Here is a 16,632-nt window from a genome sequence, read left to right as displayed (position 1 = left end):
TCCCAAGCAGGCTCTGTGATGACAGCACAGACTTGCCACTCGAACTCACAGTGTGAGATCACGACTGGAGCCCACATCAAGAGTCAGATGCCCAGTCAGCTGCCCAGGTGCCTCTAAAATAATACTTAATACAACTTTTAAACCCTGGTGTTCCAGGGGTCCTGGGTTCCAGAGTAGCTCAGTTGATTGAACATCCAGCATTTGGTTCTGGCTCAGGTCATGATCTCACGGTTTGTGAGGTCGAACCCCGGATTAGGCTTTGCGTCGACAGTGTGGAGCTGGCTTGGGATTCTCTCTTTCCCCTATCTCTCTGCCCCTTGCCCGTGCTCTCTCTCTCTCAAAATAAACAAACTTAAAAAAATAAAAATAAAAACCTGGTGTTCCGTAAGTCATTAGTGTCCATTTACAAAACTTATTGTTCTCTTTATATTATCTAGACATATATAAATCTAACCATCACTTTGATATTTGGTCTGTAAGCCTATTATTATATCCCTGACTGCATAGGGCATAGCATCATGCCCAGAACACAAAAAACACTTAATGATTATCAGATAAATGAATAATTGTTAAAAATTAGTTTCTATTCTCCCTTATGTTCTATTTTAATAGTGTTAAATATTGGGTGTTACTCCTGATTATAATCTGCAAAATTTCATTCTATGCATTGAGATTGCTAATCCATTCAGATTTGTGTATTATGGAGGATGGCTTCAGCTATTAACAAAATGAAGGCAAGAGTAAATATGGGCAGAATCCCTAACATGTTCACGGACTGTGAATTCAGATGAATACTGAAAGGGTGATTGACATGATCCTTGGGGTTTGCTTTAAAATATTCCAGCAAAGAAAAAAAATTGGGCGTGGTGGTGATAGATAAAACAAGAGTGAAAAGTGTTGATAATTTCTGAAATTCTGCCATTTTATTATACTTTGAGATTTTCTTGAATAAACAGTTTTAAATCTTTCAGATTTTCCTTTTTTTTTTTAACTCTCAGAACTCCCTTTTGCTTAATAATCTGTAATGGATCCTGGACTCTGGAGGAGGAAAACTTCACAACCAGTCCTTTTGCAAACCTCTGCCTGTCCACCTGTGAACACGCTAACTTATTACAGGAGGCTTTATTTTTGCTATATACATTATCAGCAGATAAGTATCTATACACTTCCTTTTGAAAAGAAAGTTGTGGGGGGCACCTGAGTGGACTTCTGCTCAAATCAAGATCTCAGGGTTTGTGGGTTTGAGCTCAAGTCGGGCTCTGCTCTGACTGTGCGGAGACTGCTTGGGATTCTCTTTCCCGCTCTCTGCCCCTCCCCTGCTCTCTCTCTTTCTCAAACTAAATAAATAAATAAACTTTAAAAAAAACAAAGAAAGTTGGCCTTTGGCACAGATCTCAAATTTAGGGGGTACTAAACCTCCTCCGATATTATACCAACCTCTTTATAACCCGAGTAGCACAATTCCTCCCAGAAGCGGCCCTGTTGCCCCTCACGTCACGCATTTCGGGGACGGTGCTGGGGCGTCGCCAAGCTGGCGTTCCACGACTCGGCCTTCCCCAGAGCAAGAAGGCCTTCGCCTCGCCTCGTCCACTTCGGGCCTCAGTTTCCATCGAAGGAAAGAACAACCGGGCGGTCGGACCCAGGCCCCGTGGCCCCTCCCGACCCTCCGGCAGCCCCGCCCCGAGGGCGGAGACCGGGCGGAGCAGCGCGTTCTCCTCCGCCTCCTCCCGACTCGTTGCTGCCCCGGGTGCCGGCGGCGCATGTGCCTGGCACCCCCTCCCCGGCCCTGGATTCCACTCCCCCTCCGCTCGCGCTGCAGCCGCAGCCGCCTCCAGGCCCCGCGCCGCCTCCGGAGTCCATGGCCGGGACGCGCTGGGTGCTCGGGGCGCTGCTCCGGGGCTGCGGCTGCAACTGCAGCAGCTGTCGGCGCACCGGCGCCGCCTGCCTGCCCTTCTACTCGGCCGCCGGCTCCTTCCCCTCGGGCGTATCGGGCCGTCGCCGCCTGCTGCTGCTGCTCGGGGCGGCCGCGGCCGCCGCCTCTCACACGCGGGGCCTCCAGACCGGGCCTGCGCCCGCCGGGAGGCTGGCGGGGCCACCCCCCGCGGCCGCCTCCGCCGCCGCCGCGGCCGCGGCCTCTTACCCGGCCCTGCGTGCCCCTCTGCTGCCGCAGTCGCTGGCGGCGGCCGCGGGCCCGGCGCGGAGCTACAGCCAGGTAGGTGGGCGCAGCGAGGGGCCGCGCGCGGGACCCTTTCCCGGCCGCGCGCACGCGCTCCCGCGCCCCTCCGCGTGCGCCTCTCGTGCACGCCCGGGGATCCGCGGCACGCGCCGCGCACCCTCCCCCCCTTACCCCCGCCCGCCCAGTCCTCCTATTGGGCCCCAGAACAAGGGACGCTCTCCCAGGCCTCGGGTTTTCTCCTTGTTTTGTTCTCTCGAGTCTCTGGTCGGTTGGGCAGTGTAAGTGTGGCTAGGGGTGAATGTTGAGGCCTTGTTTCCCGCCGGCCCATGGTAGGTTTTGTGAGGCTGTTGATGCCCCCACCCCGCATCCCTGTCGCTCTCCGCCCGCTGGTGGTGAAGTTGGGAGGCTGGACCCGCGGAGGGTTGGGAGTTTCCGTGCAGTCAGAGCACTAGGCCTAGGCGGCCCTGGTGCGCCTCGCAGCCTGCTGATGGGGAGGTTCACGCACAGAGTTACGTGGGCTGGGTTCGTGGGGAAGGAGCCTCGTCGCCAGCGCTCCCCTCTCCCTCGTGTCCCTGGGGAAAGGCGGGCTGCCCCAGTTTACTGAAGGTCACCTCTGCACTTCACCTCCTCTAGCCGAAGGTCCTTTGGGACCATGGGTCGCCGCCGACGGGAGGACGGTGTGGAGACTGAAATATTGGGGGAGGGGACCTGGAAGAGGGGACGCTTAGGGGTAAAGCCAAGACTTGGGGACCCAGGAGGGAGGCTACAGTGTTTTCTTTTTTAAAGTCAGTGTGTGTCCTTTAAGAACTCGGATTGCAAATATTTTGTGCCTTGTAGGAAGCTTTCTTTTCTGCTTGTTAACGTGGCGTCTGGGAAATATCAGCACACGTTTTGACTACCCACTCCTGATACCTTGGATCATATTTATCTAATTCAGTTTGTGCTTCTCCTTGAACTTAAGGGAAACTGGGAGGCTAATCAGAATGGCTTCTGTCTGCCAGTGGCTGAGCTAATGGATTTGAATCCTGGCCCAGTACTTTGTGCTGCCCTTTTCGTAAAAGCTTGTGATGCTTGTGGAATTCTGGGAAAATGGGGAATGTTGCCTTTATTAAAAAACACAAACTATCTCTAATAAGCCTTTGCCAGCTGGCTACTCTCTTGATTATTTTTCTGTGAAATTGACTATAGTATCTGTTGAGCCTCTACTAGTGTTGTTACACACTGTGCTTACATTTATCATTGACTTCTTAAAATTCTATGTAAGTCTTCATGAAAATGAGGAGAACATACAGAGGAGTGAAGTATCTCCTTAGCCCGATAGTGTGCAAGTCACTTGTCTTAAAACCTGAGTTGTCTTTCCACATTGATAATTGTGCTTGTTGCATTTTTATTAAGTATGTAAGAGACTTCTGCTAGAGGTTTACATTTATCATTACTTCTTGCAGTTAGACGTAAGTCTTAATGTAAACGTGGGATGGTCCAAAGGAATCTCTTTCCTTAGGCCAGTAGAGTGCAAGTCTTAAAATTTCAGTTGTCGTTCCTGGTTATGGTTGTAGGGCTTATTGGAATCTTATTAAATTCCAGCTTTTGCTTAGTATTGTAAAATAGAGTTCTTTGGGTATGTCTCAGGTTTCTGTCACCTTATACTACTACTGTCACCTTTTATGATCTTTCCCTTATTCAGTTGGTCGTATTTGCCATTTGACAGATTAATCTTTACACGCCTCCTGCTGTCTTGTTTTACCCAGTCCTGTCTTTTATTAACTCCCCTTTGCCTACCAGGTTAAGGGAACACATTGAGCTTGACACTCAGGTGCCTCTGCTATATGGTACCAAGTTCCTTTTGCCAGCTCATCTTCTTTGGCTCCTAATTGTCCCTTGCAGTTTAGCCAAATGGGATTATTGCAGGTTTGCAAATGGACTGTTGTTCATGCTGCTTCTTTCCCTCACCTCTCAAACTGGAATGCCCTATCTTTTATATATGGCTGTCAAAATTCTGTCCTTTCAAGGCCCATCGTATATTATGTCTTGATTCTTCTGTTAATGCTCTGTTTTGAATTCCTCTAATAATCTTATATCTTAATTACAGCACTTAAAGCATCTTGTAATGCTTGTCTTAGTTTAGATGGTAAGCTTTTTGAGATGAGGGCCTAACATGGCACATGGTGAGTAGGAGGCACTTGTATTTGTCAGATTGAAGGGACTCTTCTTGTCCTCCCTTAACTAAAATACTATTGTTATTGGGGCTGATGAATTTAAAAACAAGCCCTGAATAAAATTTATGTCCTGCCAAATCACTGGGATATACCTGCATGTTGCTTTAGAGTATACAATTTAAGCCAAAATAGGATGGGTTAGATTGGGGAAGTTTATTTCTTGCCTCTGAAATAGTAACTGTCTCCTAAGAATAACATTCGGAGTGTTAGTTTGCAGGAATAAACAATTTCTAAGTAGGTTGTCAGAGAAGTATTTTTACATTTTTCCATTTTTCTTGGAAGGAGTCCAAAACGACCTACCTGGAAGACCTTCCACCTCTCCCTGAGTATGAATTGGCTTCGTCCAAGTTAGGAGAAGAAGTGGATGATGTTTATCTCATTCGAGCTCAAGGATTGCCGTGGTCGTGCACTATAGAAGATGTGGTTAACTTTTTCTCAGGTATATTGTATGTATGTTTGAAATATGTAATTTTGTCTGAGTTTTTACTCAGACAGGGAGTCTCACAAAACCCAAGTTAAGCTATGCTATAGACGTCTTATTTGATATTTGGGAATTGTCTAGTTCTGACTGGTTTCATATCATACCAAGTAACACCATGTGTACCATTTGTGGCATATGCCAGGTTTAAAGACTTTAAATGCAACTAAAAAATGTGGTGTTCAAACTACATGGTAGAAACCAGTTTTCTCTGAAGTTCAAAAAGCAAAACCTGTTAGCTCTTTATATGTAACACATACATTTAGAATACAGGATCACTTAGTGTCAAGCGATATAATTTCCTTAATAACATTTTTGGAATGTTTACATATCTACAGTTAGTTTTTAAGTTCTGTATCTGACTGTGATTTTTAATATTCCTCTTAAAAGACCTTTAGAAGATGCCACCTTAAATGTTATAAAATCATATAATAATATATTGTGTACTTTCATGTGCATAACATTGAGTGGGTCAAGTATTTTATGAAGCCAGTTACATCTTCAACTAGTTGCCATTATTAAGTATGCAGTATGGGGATCTTTTCCTTGGTAATGAAAAGGGGGCACAATCAATTATGGTAACAACATTATTCTTATAGCATTTTAGAGTTCTTATAGTTACGATTGTAACAAAAGAAAACACTTCTATATAAATCTAATCATATTTTAATTTTTTAAGTGATTTGAAACTGATTGTAGAAGCATTGGGAAGGGCATAATTTGTTCTATGTTGAGCTTGTTTGCTGTTGTAATGATCAGGAGATTATAAGCTTATATGTTAAGGTTTGCTGTCCTTTTCAAGTGGAACATCTTCCAGACATCCACCTTATTAGCATTCGGACGCCTTCAGTGATGGGGGTTTCTGTAAGGAATATGATAGGCATTTTGGTTCATGCTTTGTTTTGTTGTTGGAATTGGAACATTGCATTCTAGTGACATTTATAATTGAAGTAAAAGTTTGATTTCTGGTTTTGATTTTACTCACATACTTTCAGACTGCAGAATTCGCAATGGTGAGAATGGAATACACTTCCTCTTAAATAGAGATGGGAAACGAAGGGGTGATGCCTTAATTGAAATGGAGTCAGAGCAGGATGTGCAAAAAGCCTTAGAAAAGCATCGCATGTACATGGGACAGCGGTATGTGGAAGGTACGTGAAGTCACGTTCTGGCTTTTTGCGATCAGTACGTTAGCCTGTACTGTCTAAGGCAGTTCATTTGATCCTTAGCAATAATGAAGTAGTTAGATGTTAGGAATATACCCTTTTGTAGGCTGTGAAAATGAAGCACAGAGATAATCTCAGTTTCTTATTTATAAAATGAGGATGTTGACCAAGTTTGCCTCACAAGATGGGATGTTTAAGTCATAGCTGGCACACAGTAAATAGTCAATAAATATCATTTGTTATTTTAAAATTCTTTGATAACCCAACAAGTGTGATTTTTTTTTTAATGTCTTCTTCTTCTGTTATGTAAATTTGCGTACTTTTTGTGCTTTTACATTGTAGTTTATGAGATAAACAATGAAGATGTGGACGCCTTAATGAAGAGCCTGCAGGTCAAATCTTCACCTGCGGTAAATGATGGTGTGGTTCGTTTGAGAGGACTTCCTTATAGTTGCAATGAAAAAGACATTGTAGACTTCTTTGCAGGTGCTTTTCAGTTATATCATGTTTATGAATTATATCATGTTTATATCAGTATATCAGTTACATTATGTTCATGCCTTGTTTTTTCCTCCTGTTGTTTCCTTTTATATCTTAGATGAACCTTTTCTCCTAGGTAACTGCATTCAGTTATATTTGGTTCTTTAGGGGAGAACTCTTCACTCAGATTACCAATGTTTATATATTATAGAAATGTTTTGACCTATCATGCTGATCTTTGGTGGATGCCACATTTCAAAATTTTTTCATGTAGGTTTATTTTACTATTGACAAAGGTAATCTCTCATAAGAGTGGCTGTATTTGTCTAAGACAGTAACAATTTATATGGTTTAAAAGCATTATCATCTAATTTTAGCTCTAAAAAATGTACCAATATTAGTCATGTTAGTCTAAATTCTTATTTCTCCTACAACACAATTAATGGCAAAAAAAGAGAGGAGAGATTGTGTGTTTTAGATGGACTGCATGGATTCTAAACATTCTGGAAATACAGATGTGTAGGTGTAGCTGGATAATAATTTTCATGTATTCAGCTTAGAGACTAGCAAAATATACCTAAAATTTTAATAATAAAATTCAAAAAAATTAATAGTATGTGAATGAATGTGTTATATTCTAAGGATAGAAAAGACTCCTGTTAGCATTAATTTGTAATAATTTTTTGGTGTCCTAGGACTGAATATAGTAGACATCACCTTTGTCATGGACTACAGAGGGAGAAGAAAAACAGGAGAAGCCTATGTGCAGTTTGAAGAACCAGAAATGGCCAACCAAGCCCTCTTGAAACACAGGGAAGAAATTGGTAACCGGTAAGTGAAGCAGATTCTAATAATGTGGAAGTATCATACATTGGGTCATTTTATGAATGCACTGTGATAGAACTGTAAAATTATCTAAACACAGCAGAGAGAATAGCATGATGACATACAAATGCCTGACACTTAGGATTAACAAATTATTAACATTTATTATATCTGTTTTTTTCAGTAGGCATCTTTAAAAAGCATTTTCTTACCTTATGTGATCCAAGTATTATCACATCTAACAAAATTAGCAGTAATTTATTTACTAATGCCAGTCCATAATCACTTTCCTAATTGTATCAAAAATGTCTGAGTTGGTGGTTTTTTTTTTTTTTTTGGTGCCGGAATCTAGACATGGTTCACAAGGTGCCTTTTGATTGTTATGTCTTCAGTTCTCTTAAACTAGGGCAAGTTCCCTTCTCCTTTATTTTTTTTTTTTTTATTCTCTTCCCCTTTTTAAATGCAACTAACTTGAACTAACTTGAATAAACTTGAATCAGTCGTCCTGTACAGTGTCTCATGTTTTATATTGATCTTATTGCTTCTTCATTGTGTCACTAGTTTCTTTGTATCCTGTCTTATTTCCTGAAAACTGGAAGTTAAAGCTAAAGTCTTGATTCTTGATTCAGGTTAACATTTTGATATGGACACAATATTAGGTGTTTCTGTATACTGCATATTATATCACATTAGAATGCATATGATGGATGGGTTCATTTGTGTCAAATTTGGAAGAGTACTCAAAAGTGTCAAATTTTAGATTGCTGTTTTACTGCTTTCTGGCTGTTTTATTTGGCTGCTTTGAAGTTTAAAAAAAAAAAGAAAAGCCATTTTAAAGTTGTGTATTTCAGGATCTTTGTATAGAATTGATTCAAAGGTCTTTATTAAATTTTTAGATAAAAATATGTATGCAAAAAGTACCCTCTCCCCCCATTTTCTTTCAGTAGTCTTCATGTTTTCTTGTATGTCTTAGGACAAATACATCAATGTTTTTATGTGATAATGTTATGGCAGTGTATAAATCTCTTCAATAAATTAAGAAGTGGTGCCTATCTAATAGTTATGGATCTGTAAATACAAATGATTTTTGCAATTCAATCTTGATAACTTAATTTGGAAAAGCAGTCTTGAGGAAAAAAAAAACACACAAAAAAACAAGCTGGTTCCAGAAGCTTGGATTTAATAGATAATCCCACTGCCAAGTAGATAGCAAGTCAGAATTGACATTTAGTTCATGAATCCTCATTGACATCTTGGTGTCGTTCTGGGGGAAGTTAACTCCTCATATACTGTGAATTTTTTAAAAAATACATTTATTTTGAGAGAGAGAGTGCGATTGGAAGAGGGGCCGAGAGAGAATCCTAGGCAGGCTCCACGGTCAGCACAGAGCCCAGCACAGGGCTCGATCACATGACCATGAGATCATGACCTGAGCCAAAAATCAAGAGTTGGACACTTAACCAGCTGAGTTACCCAGGCGCCCCTGATTTTTAATATCTTATACAGATATCATTAATTTTCACAGAATTGACTTGTGAGGCTTTAAGAGATTGATAACCAACTACAAAAAAACAAAACCTTTCTTACCAGATTATTTTCATACACACAATTAATCTTTGCATAGTTGTCCTCATGAAGCAAGACAGAATAGAAAATACTGTTAAAGGGTGCCTGGGTGGCTCAGTTGGTTAAGCGTCTGACTTCAGCTTAGGTTATGATCTCAGGATTCGTGAGTTCAAGCCCTGCATCAGGCTCTGTGCTGACACCTCAGAGCCTGGAGCCTAATGCAGATGCTGTGCGTTCCTCTCTATACCTCCCCCACTCATGCTCTGTCTCTCTCTCTCAAAAATAAACATTAAAAATATAAAAACTAGGTAAACATTAAAATTTTTTTTTTTTAAAAAGAAAGAAAATACTGTTAAAATGTATATGAAGAAAGCTGTTATCTTGGGCAGGGATGTGAGAAAGATTGAATCAGTGACCTGTTCTGTTGAGAGTAGTTTTCATGGGCTAATATCTATATCTTATCTTACTTTTCCTCCATCACTTGTGTTTCATAACACCTTTGTGTTGGAAATATTATATATGTATGTTTTATTTTAAACGACTTCAGTCTAAAGTTACTTTGCATTGCTTGTGCCTGTTTACTTTTGCTTTGACATAGATATATAGAGATATTTCCAAGCAGAAGAAATGAAGTCCGAACACACGTTGGTTCTCATAAGGGAAAGAAAATGACATCTCCTACTGCTAAGTATATAACTGAGCCAGAAATGGTCTTTGAAGAACATGAAGTAAATGAGGATATTCGACCCATGACAGCTTTCGAAAGTGAGAAGGAAATAGGTAAGGACCTGCATCCTGTTGAGATTTAATGAATCTGTCTTGTGATACTAAAATATTTTTTATGAACATGTTGTATGAAATGATTAGATTATAGGACCAAGGAATTGAGTTGAAGATTTATCGGTCTTTGAGTATAGTATGTACTTCGAATATGTGCAGCAGGGCTTAATTATTTCATAAAGTTTTTTTATTTAATCATTTTTGTAGATTCTGTATAAAAAGCTGGGTGGCACAAATATAAAAGGAAGTAAAATGTCAACATTTACAGGTGAGGGGTGCCTGGATGACTCAGTCAGTTAAGTGTCTTACTCTTGGTTTTGGTTCAGGTCATGATCTCATGGTTTGTCAGTTCGAGCCCTGTGTTGGGCTCTGCGCTGGTAGCATGGAGCCTGCTTGAGACAGAGTCTCCCCCCGCCCCTCCCCTGTTCGTGCTCTCTGAAAATAAATAAATTTAAATAAACAAAGATGAGAAAAGATGTGGGTAGAGAGCAGAAATGTTGACTGAATTAAAGAGTTTTGTTTGCCTCTGTATTTAATTATTACTCTGATTCCTGACCACTAAGCAACACTGAAGTTTGATAAATCCTTTTTAAACTGGTGCTATGGGATTATCCCATTACCATATTTATTCTTTTTTAAGTGGCTATAACCCCCCAAATTTCTGTTGCCTCTATTTCTTCACTCATAATCATTTTTCTTCTCTTTGTTCTTCTAGAAAAATCTGTAGTTTGTAATCTGGTATTAGTTTGAGGCACTAAATCTTTGCACTAAATCTTCATGGGGGTTCAGGTGATATTTGTTAGGTGTCACACATTTCAGATTATTTTTGCTTTTAAAATTAAAGCCCTTCCTGGGGCTCCTGGGTGACTCAGTCAGTTAAGCGTCCAACTTCAGCTCAGGTCATGATCTCGTGGTTCCAGAGTTGTAGCCTCTTTGCTCTCAGCACAGAGCCTGTTTCAGATCCTCTGTCCCTCTGTCTCTCTGCCCCTCCCTGCTTGTGTGTGCTCTCTCTCTGTCTCTCTCTCTCTCTCTCTCAAAAAATAAAAAATAATTAAAAAAATAAAATTAAAGCCCTTTCTTACTGGTTCAAGAAGAATTGAATAATTAGACACAAAGATATGCCTAATTATAACCTGTTAATAACCCTTGAAGCCTTTATGTTCCTGATAGTGCTTTTTGTTCCACTTCCCAGAATTGCCTAAGGAGATGTCCGAAAAGCTTCCAGAGGCTGTTGATTTTGGAACCCCATCTTCACTACATTTTGTCCACATGAGAGGATTGCCTTTCCAAGCTAATGCTCAAGACATTATAAACGTGTGTGGCAGTAAGATACCCAATCTCAATAGGTTTGAACAAAAGTTCTAAAATTGAACTTATATTAATTTGGGAAAGATAGAGAAGAAAATACCATATTTCTGAACTATCTTTGGACAGTAAGATGGCATCTCCATTGTTGTAGAGGCTGAGAAGTGTGGGTTTTATTAAGGTCAAATGTATAATGATAAAGAGGATTTTACAGATACAAAATAATGTGGTATATGTTTAGTATTCTAATTAAGAAACTTTGAAAAAAACAAAACACCAAAAGAGATAAACACAGACAAAAAAACAAAATAGGAAAGTTTGGGTTTTCTCCAAAATGGTTCAGCTTATTCATTTTTGAGTTTAGGAAACAGACTCAGAGGGAATTTGTCACAAGGCAGTTATATACTAAACAAGAATCTAGTGTTCCTGTGCTTAGAACCATGTAGGCTTCTTCGTCAGGATTCCCTAATTCTTGGAGAAAAGGAATTTTAAAAATACTCTTATAATAGATAGTATATGAAAACAAAAGGAAGCAATAGCCATATTGACTTCATGAACTTGAGGACATATACGTAAGGTAGATTCCAGCCTAGACTCTTCAGTTAGTGGTGGGGCCTCAAAATTGTCTTCATTATTTTAAAAAAACCCGATAGGAGTCATATCTTTAACCAGACGGAAGTTGCACAATCTCATTAAAGTATTACATTCGTGTTGCTTTGGTTTGAAATGATAACCACACTCAGTGTGGTAGTGGTTTATGTAGTGCTGGTAAAAAACCTGATTCACAGGTACATGTCTGATGAAAATATGGTAAAAACAACTTATTAAGAAATGAAGTATATTTGATGGATGCTGTTTAGAAACAGGGAAGGATAAATTAGGAGTAATAGTCCTTGTTGGCATAAAAAAGTTTGAGTATTCTTTGTGTAGTGTACTTATAGTTTACGTTTTCAGTGAACAAATAATTTGAAATGTAACCTTGAGTTCCAAAAGGATCAGAAAAGCCAGAAGAGATGGTAGATGTGTAACTACATTGTTGCCTAAGGAGATTTCCTAAAAACAAATTTATTGAGCGTATGAATCAGAGTCTGAAAGAAAAAAATGCAGAACCGTAAGACTTCTAGAAACTGGGCCTCCTACCATTATGTTCCTTTTGGCTTCTTTTGTTGTTTAGTTTTTTGCTCCACTGAAGCCTGTTAGGATCACCATGGAATACAGTTCCAATGGGAAGGCCACTGGAGAAGCCGATGTGCACTTCGATACCCATGAGGATGCTGTTGCAGCTATGCTCAAGGATCGGTCCCATGTTCGTAAGTGCTGCTCATGGTTTCCATTGTCATTTTGGATGTCTGTCTTTGCTTACAAATGCCTTTCTGTGTTTTGAGTTTACCTAGACTTTTTACTTGGGTAAACTTGCTCTGTTAGTGCTACTAAATTAAATGTAAAAAGAGCAAAACACTATATTGTAATGAAAAGCATTTGTTTGCTAATTCTGCATATTTCTATACAGAGTTAGGTAGGGTTTTTTTTGCTTGTTTTTTAGATTTTGTTTTGGTTTTTAATTAGGAAAAGTAATGGACAAAGGGTTTGAGTTGCTGTCTGAACTATGAGAAAATGGCTGCAGTATTGTTTCTCCCTTTTTAAAAGCTTTATTTTTTTTGATTTTGATTTTATTTTTTGAAGTTTATTTTGAGAGTGAAAGCACGAGTTGGGGAGGGGCAGAGAGAGAGAGAGAGAGAGAGAGAGAGAGAGAGAGAGTGAGTGTCAAGCAGGCTCCATACTGTCAGCATGGAGCCTTACAGGGGACTGGAACCCATGAACCCCTGAGTTCATGACCCCTCAGCCAAAGCCAGACACTTAACCGACTAAGCCACCCAGGCAGCCCTTCCTCTTCATTTTCTTAAAATGAATCTTTTTTTGTCATTCTCAGACCATAGGTATATTGAATTGTTCCTGAATTCATGTCCAAAGGGAAAATAAGACTTCCAGGGACTCCAGATAATAAGGTAAATTTAAAAGGTACAATTGTGGGAATTATTTTCAGTTGATAAATTAAGCATTAACTCATTTATAATATGGTGGAAACCATTTTTTTTTTTTTTAATGATCAAACTAATCATGATATTGAGCATCACAAAGAATCTTTTGGCATCATTCCCAATATTCATGAATCTATGTGCCTAAAATTAATTTTTACCTTTAATACCTATTAATTATATCACACTGAAAATGTGCTTACGTTAGTTTTTCTTCCTATAAAATTTAAACATATTTTCTCAGTTTCTAAGATATTAAGACGTTTAAAATGATTCTTCTGAAATCGGGGTGTACATTGTTACGTTCACTTAATGTAACACTGTCTCTTTTCCTAAAAAAGTGTTATGAAAATGGTTGTCCTAGGAAGTACATGATTTCATAGTTAACCTATGACAAATCTAAATGTTTTGCTGTCCCCTCCCTTGACTAAATGTTATGTGGTATCTTTTATTTCCCCCTAAAATCTTTTAATGTATTATAATCATTATTTTGTATATAGTGGTACATTTGAGACTGTTAACTAGAATGATTTCTTGGAAATACATGGAGCATTTCTTTACTATAGTTGTCATAGGCTATTTTTGAATATTAAGTCCCACAATCTTGTGATGTTAGATATTAGTTAAATCCATGTTAAATGTATTTTGTGCTTAATTGTGAAGATCTACTGTCTTTATACCAGGCTGTAAACAGTAATGCCTAATAATTGTCCTTAACTTAATGGATTTGTCACCAAATGGACTTGCACTAAACCAGAAAGAAAAGAATTGATCATTTTAAATGGTCTGGGAATGGGTATGGTATGGCAACGCTTTTTTTTTTTTTTTTTTGGGCAACACTTTTTCATTGTGCGTAAATGTCCAACATTTTTCATTTTATTTTCAGGATGAAACAGGAAGCATTTCATTTGCACATCTTTCCTGGACGTGGAGTATAAAGTTCCAGTTTTGTAGCAGCAACTGCTAGAGAAAGGATTTGGGGGTTTGGGGTTAATTGCTTATAAGACAAATTACATAGTGGACTATTTAGAAAAGAAAAGGAAAGTTTCAGTTTGGAATTATGAAATAAACCACAAATTTAAATTTTTGTTTAATCTTCAGGATCTGATTTAAAAATCTGGTTTTTATTTTATACGATTAAACACTTTGTTTTCACAGAAGTTATGTTACCCAGTGTAAAGACTACATATTTTTTTTCAGCACTGTCCTTGAAAATATTCCTCCCATTTTGCAGATGATCTGTTTGAGGTTTTGTCTTTCTGCCTATGAATTAAGAGCTCTGATTGTAAAACTTCTCTGGAATGAAATGCTGATTTTTTTTAACCAAATACTCACCAAAGCAAGGAATGGTTTCAGACCTTCAAACCATTATGGTTTGGCAGAGTAGTTTTAATTTTAGATGTATTAGATTACTTAGGTAGGGGTAGAAATTTAAAAGAAAGAATCAAAACAAAAAATAAGTACCACAGGTTAGTGAGTGTAAATGACAACAATTTGGCAGTTTTAGGTCTTTAGAAATGTTTTGCCTTTCTACGCCTTGTGCTAAAGGCATTTGACATTGGTGCCTGTAATACTAAAGGAGAGAATTCTAGCCTCAACTTAAAAGTTCACTGAACACCCACCCCCAGCGTTTTTTGATTTTGGGTAAATCATAAGGTGTGTGTTAGTCTCAAAACTGTGAAGTGACATGTCAGAGAACAGTCCTGACTGGTAAGGACATTAATGGCTTCACTTGAATTTAAACCAGCTCCCTAGAGGAAAAAAATGTGTCTCCTCATTTGCTTTTTCAGTGGGATAGCATATCCCATATTTTAGAACAAGTAGGGGTGCCTTGCTTAAATAAAAATAGCATTTAATGTATAATTGTGTGAAGGGTTTATGGATAAAGCTGTATGTCTGTCACATTGTGACAGTACCTTCTGCTTAATATTAAACAGCTTGTTATTTAAATATTGGATCAAAATGGCTGGCTTCAAAATGTAGTCGTTAATAAACTAACTTTCTGTGCATCTGTGTAGGAGAATCAAAGTCCTGTATACTTTCTTTGCCTTGTTCCTGTTCTCAGGGTGACGACTGCCACATAGTTACCAGGAGATACAATTCTAGTTCTTAAAATTGAATTAGCCCAGATTTCTGAGAGGTGATATCTGGAAGAGAGATGACACCTTCTCTCACCTAATACATAACCATATTTGATTACCAGCTAAGATATGAAATCACTGTACTGTAAGTAGTCAATAAATGAAGGCTTGTTTCAGGCTGCAGATTACCTAAGAGTATTTATTTTGGAGTGTGTGTATCAACCAAATATACTTTTGTTACATCAAGTCCTGGTATAGTGTAAGAAGACATTGTTAATTTTCATTTGTGTTTTTATCATATGAGCTTGAAGTAACCATCTTAACATCTTCAGTATTACTACTTAAATAGAAATGTGTTTTCATATATGGTTGAGTGTATCAAGCTATCAGAACTGGTGTCTATAGCGGAGTGATCTATTAGGATATGATCTTTTCTCTCTTTTTAGCAGTAGGTATCTAATTTGCCATGAAAAAAATCTGTAGGAACTGTTGGGATTGGGGTTGGTGAGAAATTCATTTGCAAATATTTTAAAGCCAGTGAATTTTCATTTGCACATCTCTAGGAAAAGAATGAGAGCAAAGCTTATGTGGTGGGTAAGCATGAAGGGGTGTATCTTACCACACTAATGACTGAGTACTGCGTACAAAAGGTGGCCATTCTTGGGAAGTCATTTTATAAATTCAGACACTTTACTCCTTCCTTGAATAGGTGATAGCTTGTAATTTAGGCTAGTAAACGAATGATTGCTGAGACGGCAAATGTAGTTACTGGAAGGGGAAGAAAAGCACATAATAGATCAAGAGTAATCTTTTATTCCATCCAATCAAAAGACATATTTCTCTCTCCTGAACTTTGACAAGACTGGATTGTGTATTATTATTAGCTATTGAAAGAAGTAATGACAGTGAATTTCGCCCTTCTGCTTGGGTCCTTTTGTGTCTTTATAATCTCTTTTGTGGTAAAGCTATAAAAATAGCAGGTTTGGATATGGCCAGGTTACCCATCCTGCTTTAGATAGCTACTAGAATTGCAGGAGGGAACTCTGTGTAGACACCCAGGAGGAGATGGCTAAAGATCATGATCTGATTGATATACCTGCTGATATGAGAGAATGAAGCAGTGTCCCAAAGTGTTTGTCCTTCTGCCTGGTCGAATAAGGCTTCTGCCAGGTAGGAAAGGAGACTGTCCACTGTGGACTGGAAGTCTCTGCGGTGTAGGGAGGAGGAAGCAGGAGAAGGCCACTTACAGCCACATGCCCTTTTGAGGCAATGGCCTTGCTCATTATTAATCAACATGCCCTATTGGCATCCTCTGCCATAAACAGTCCCTTAGCAGATTCTCACTTGGAGAGGTTTTTTTTTGAGTTACATCCTATTCACTAACATTCCATTGTTCTAAGAGTTTCCCCTAAATTATGTGAAAAGGTTCACATTCAATTGGCAGGACCTTATTATGGAGTAGAATGGTTTATCGGCAGTAAAGTAGAGGCAGGCCTAAGTTCCAGGGGCTTTGAAAAAAATTG

General features: G+C 39.1%; 1 protein-coding gene across 2 annotated transcripts; it reads left to right on the top strand.

Moving 5' to 3' along the window:
* The first annotated feature begins 1,788 nt into the window (after window positions 1–1,788).
* Window positions 1,789–15,035, top strand: GRSF1 (G-rich RNA sequence binding factor 1). Of its 2 annotated transcripts, XM_049630599.1 has the most exons (10): window positions 1,793–2,212; window positions 4,675–4,831; window positions 5,866–6,021; window positions 6,379–6,522; window positions 7,212–7,347; window positions 9,506–9,687; window positions 10,880–11,001; window positions 12,167–12,302; window positions 12,923–12,998; window positions 13,915–15,035. In XM_049630599.1, the coding sequence occupies exons 1-9, from the start codon at window positions 1,859–1,861 to the stop codon at window positions 12,970–12,972; spliced, it is 1,437 nt and encodes a 478-aa protein (XP_049486556.1). In that variant the 5' UTR covers window positions 1,793–1,858; the 3' UTR covers window positions 12,973–12,998; window positions 13,915–15,035. The 2 variants fall into 2 exon arrangements, with proteins under 2 accessions (XP_049486554.1, XP_049486556.1); XM_049630597.1 differs by lacking the exons at window positions 12,923–12,998; window positions 13,915–15,035 and having other exon boundaries at window positions 1,789–2,212; window positions 12,167–12,728.
* The last annotated feature ends 1,597 nt before the right edge of the window (window positions 15,036–16,632 follow it).

The sequence above is a fragment of the Panthera uncia genome, chromosome B1, assembly GCF_023721935.1.
Source record: "Panthera uncia isolate 11264 chromosome B1, Puncia_PCG_1.0, whole genome shotgun sequence".
Taxonomy (NCBI): domain Eukaryota; kingdom Metazoa; phylum Chordata; class Mammalia; order Carnivora; family Felidae; genus Panthera; species Panthera uncia.
Note: the sequence above shows the minus strand (reverse complement) of the source record. Positions and strands in the feature narration are given on the sequence as shown.

Bases quoted from the DNA above. Each gene is read 5' to 3' on its own strand.
- GRSF1 (XM_049630597.1), top strand. From the start codon at position 1,859: ATGGCCGGGACGCGCTGGGTGCTCGGGGCGCTGCTCCGGGGCTGCGGC. The intron at 4,832-5,865 runs GTATATTGTATG...ACATACTTTCAG, and splicing joins TGTGGTTAACTTTTTCTCAG to ACTGCAGAATTCGCAATGGT. The intron at 11,002-12,166 runs GTGTGTGGCAGT...TTTGTTGTTTAG, and splicing joins ATGCTCAAGACATTATAAAC to TTTTTTGCTCCACTGAAGCC.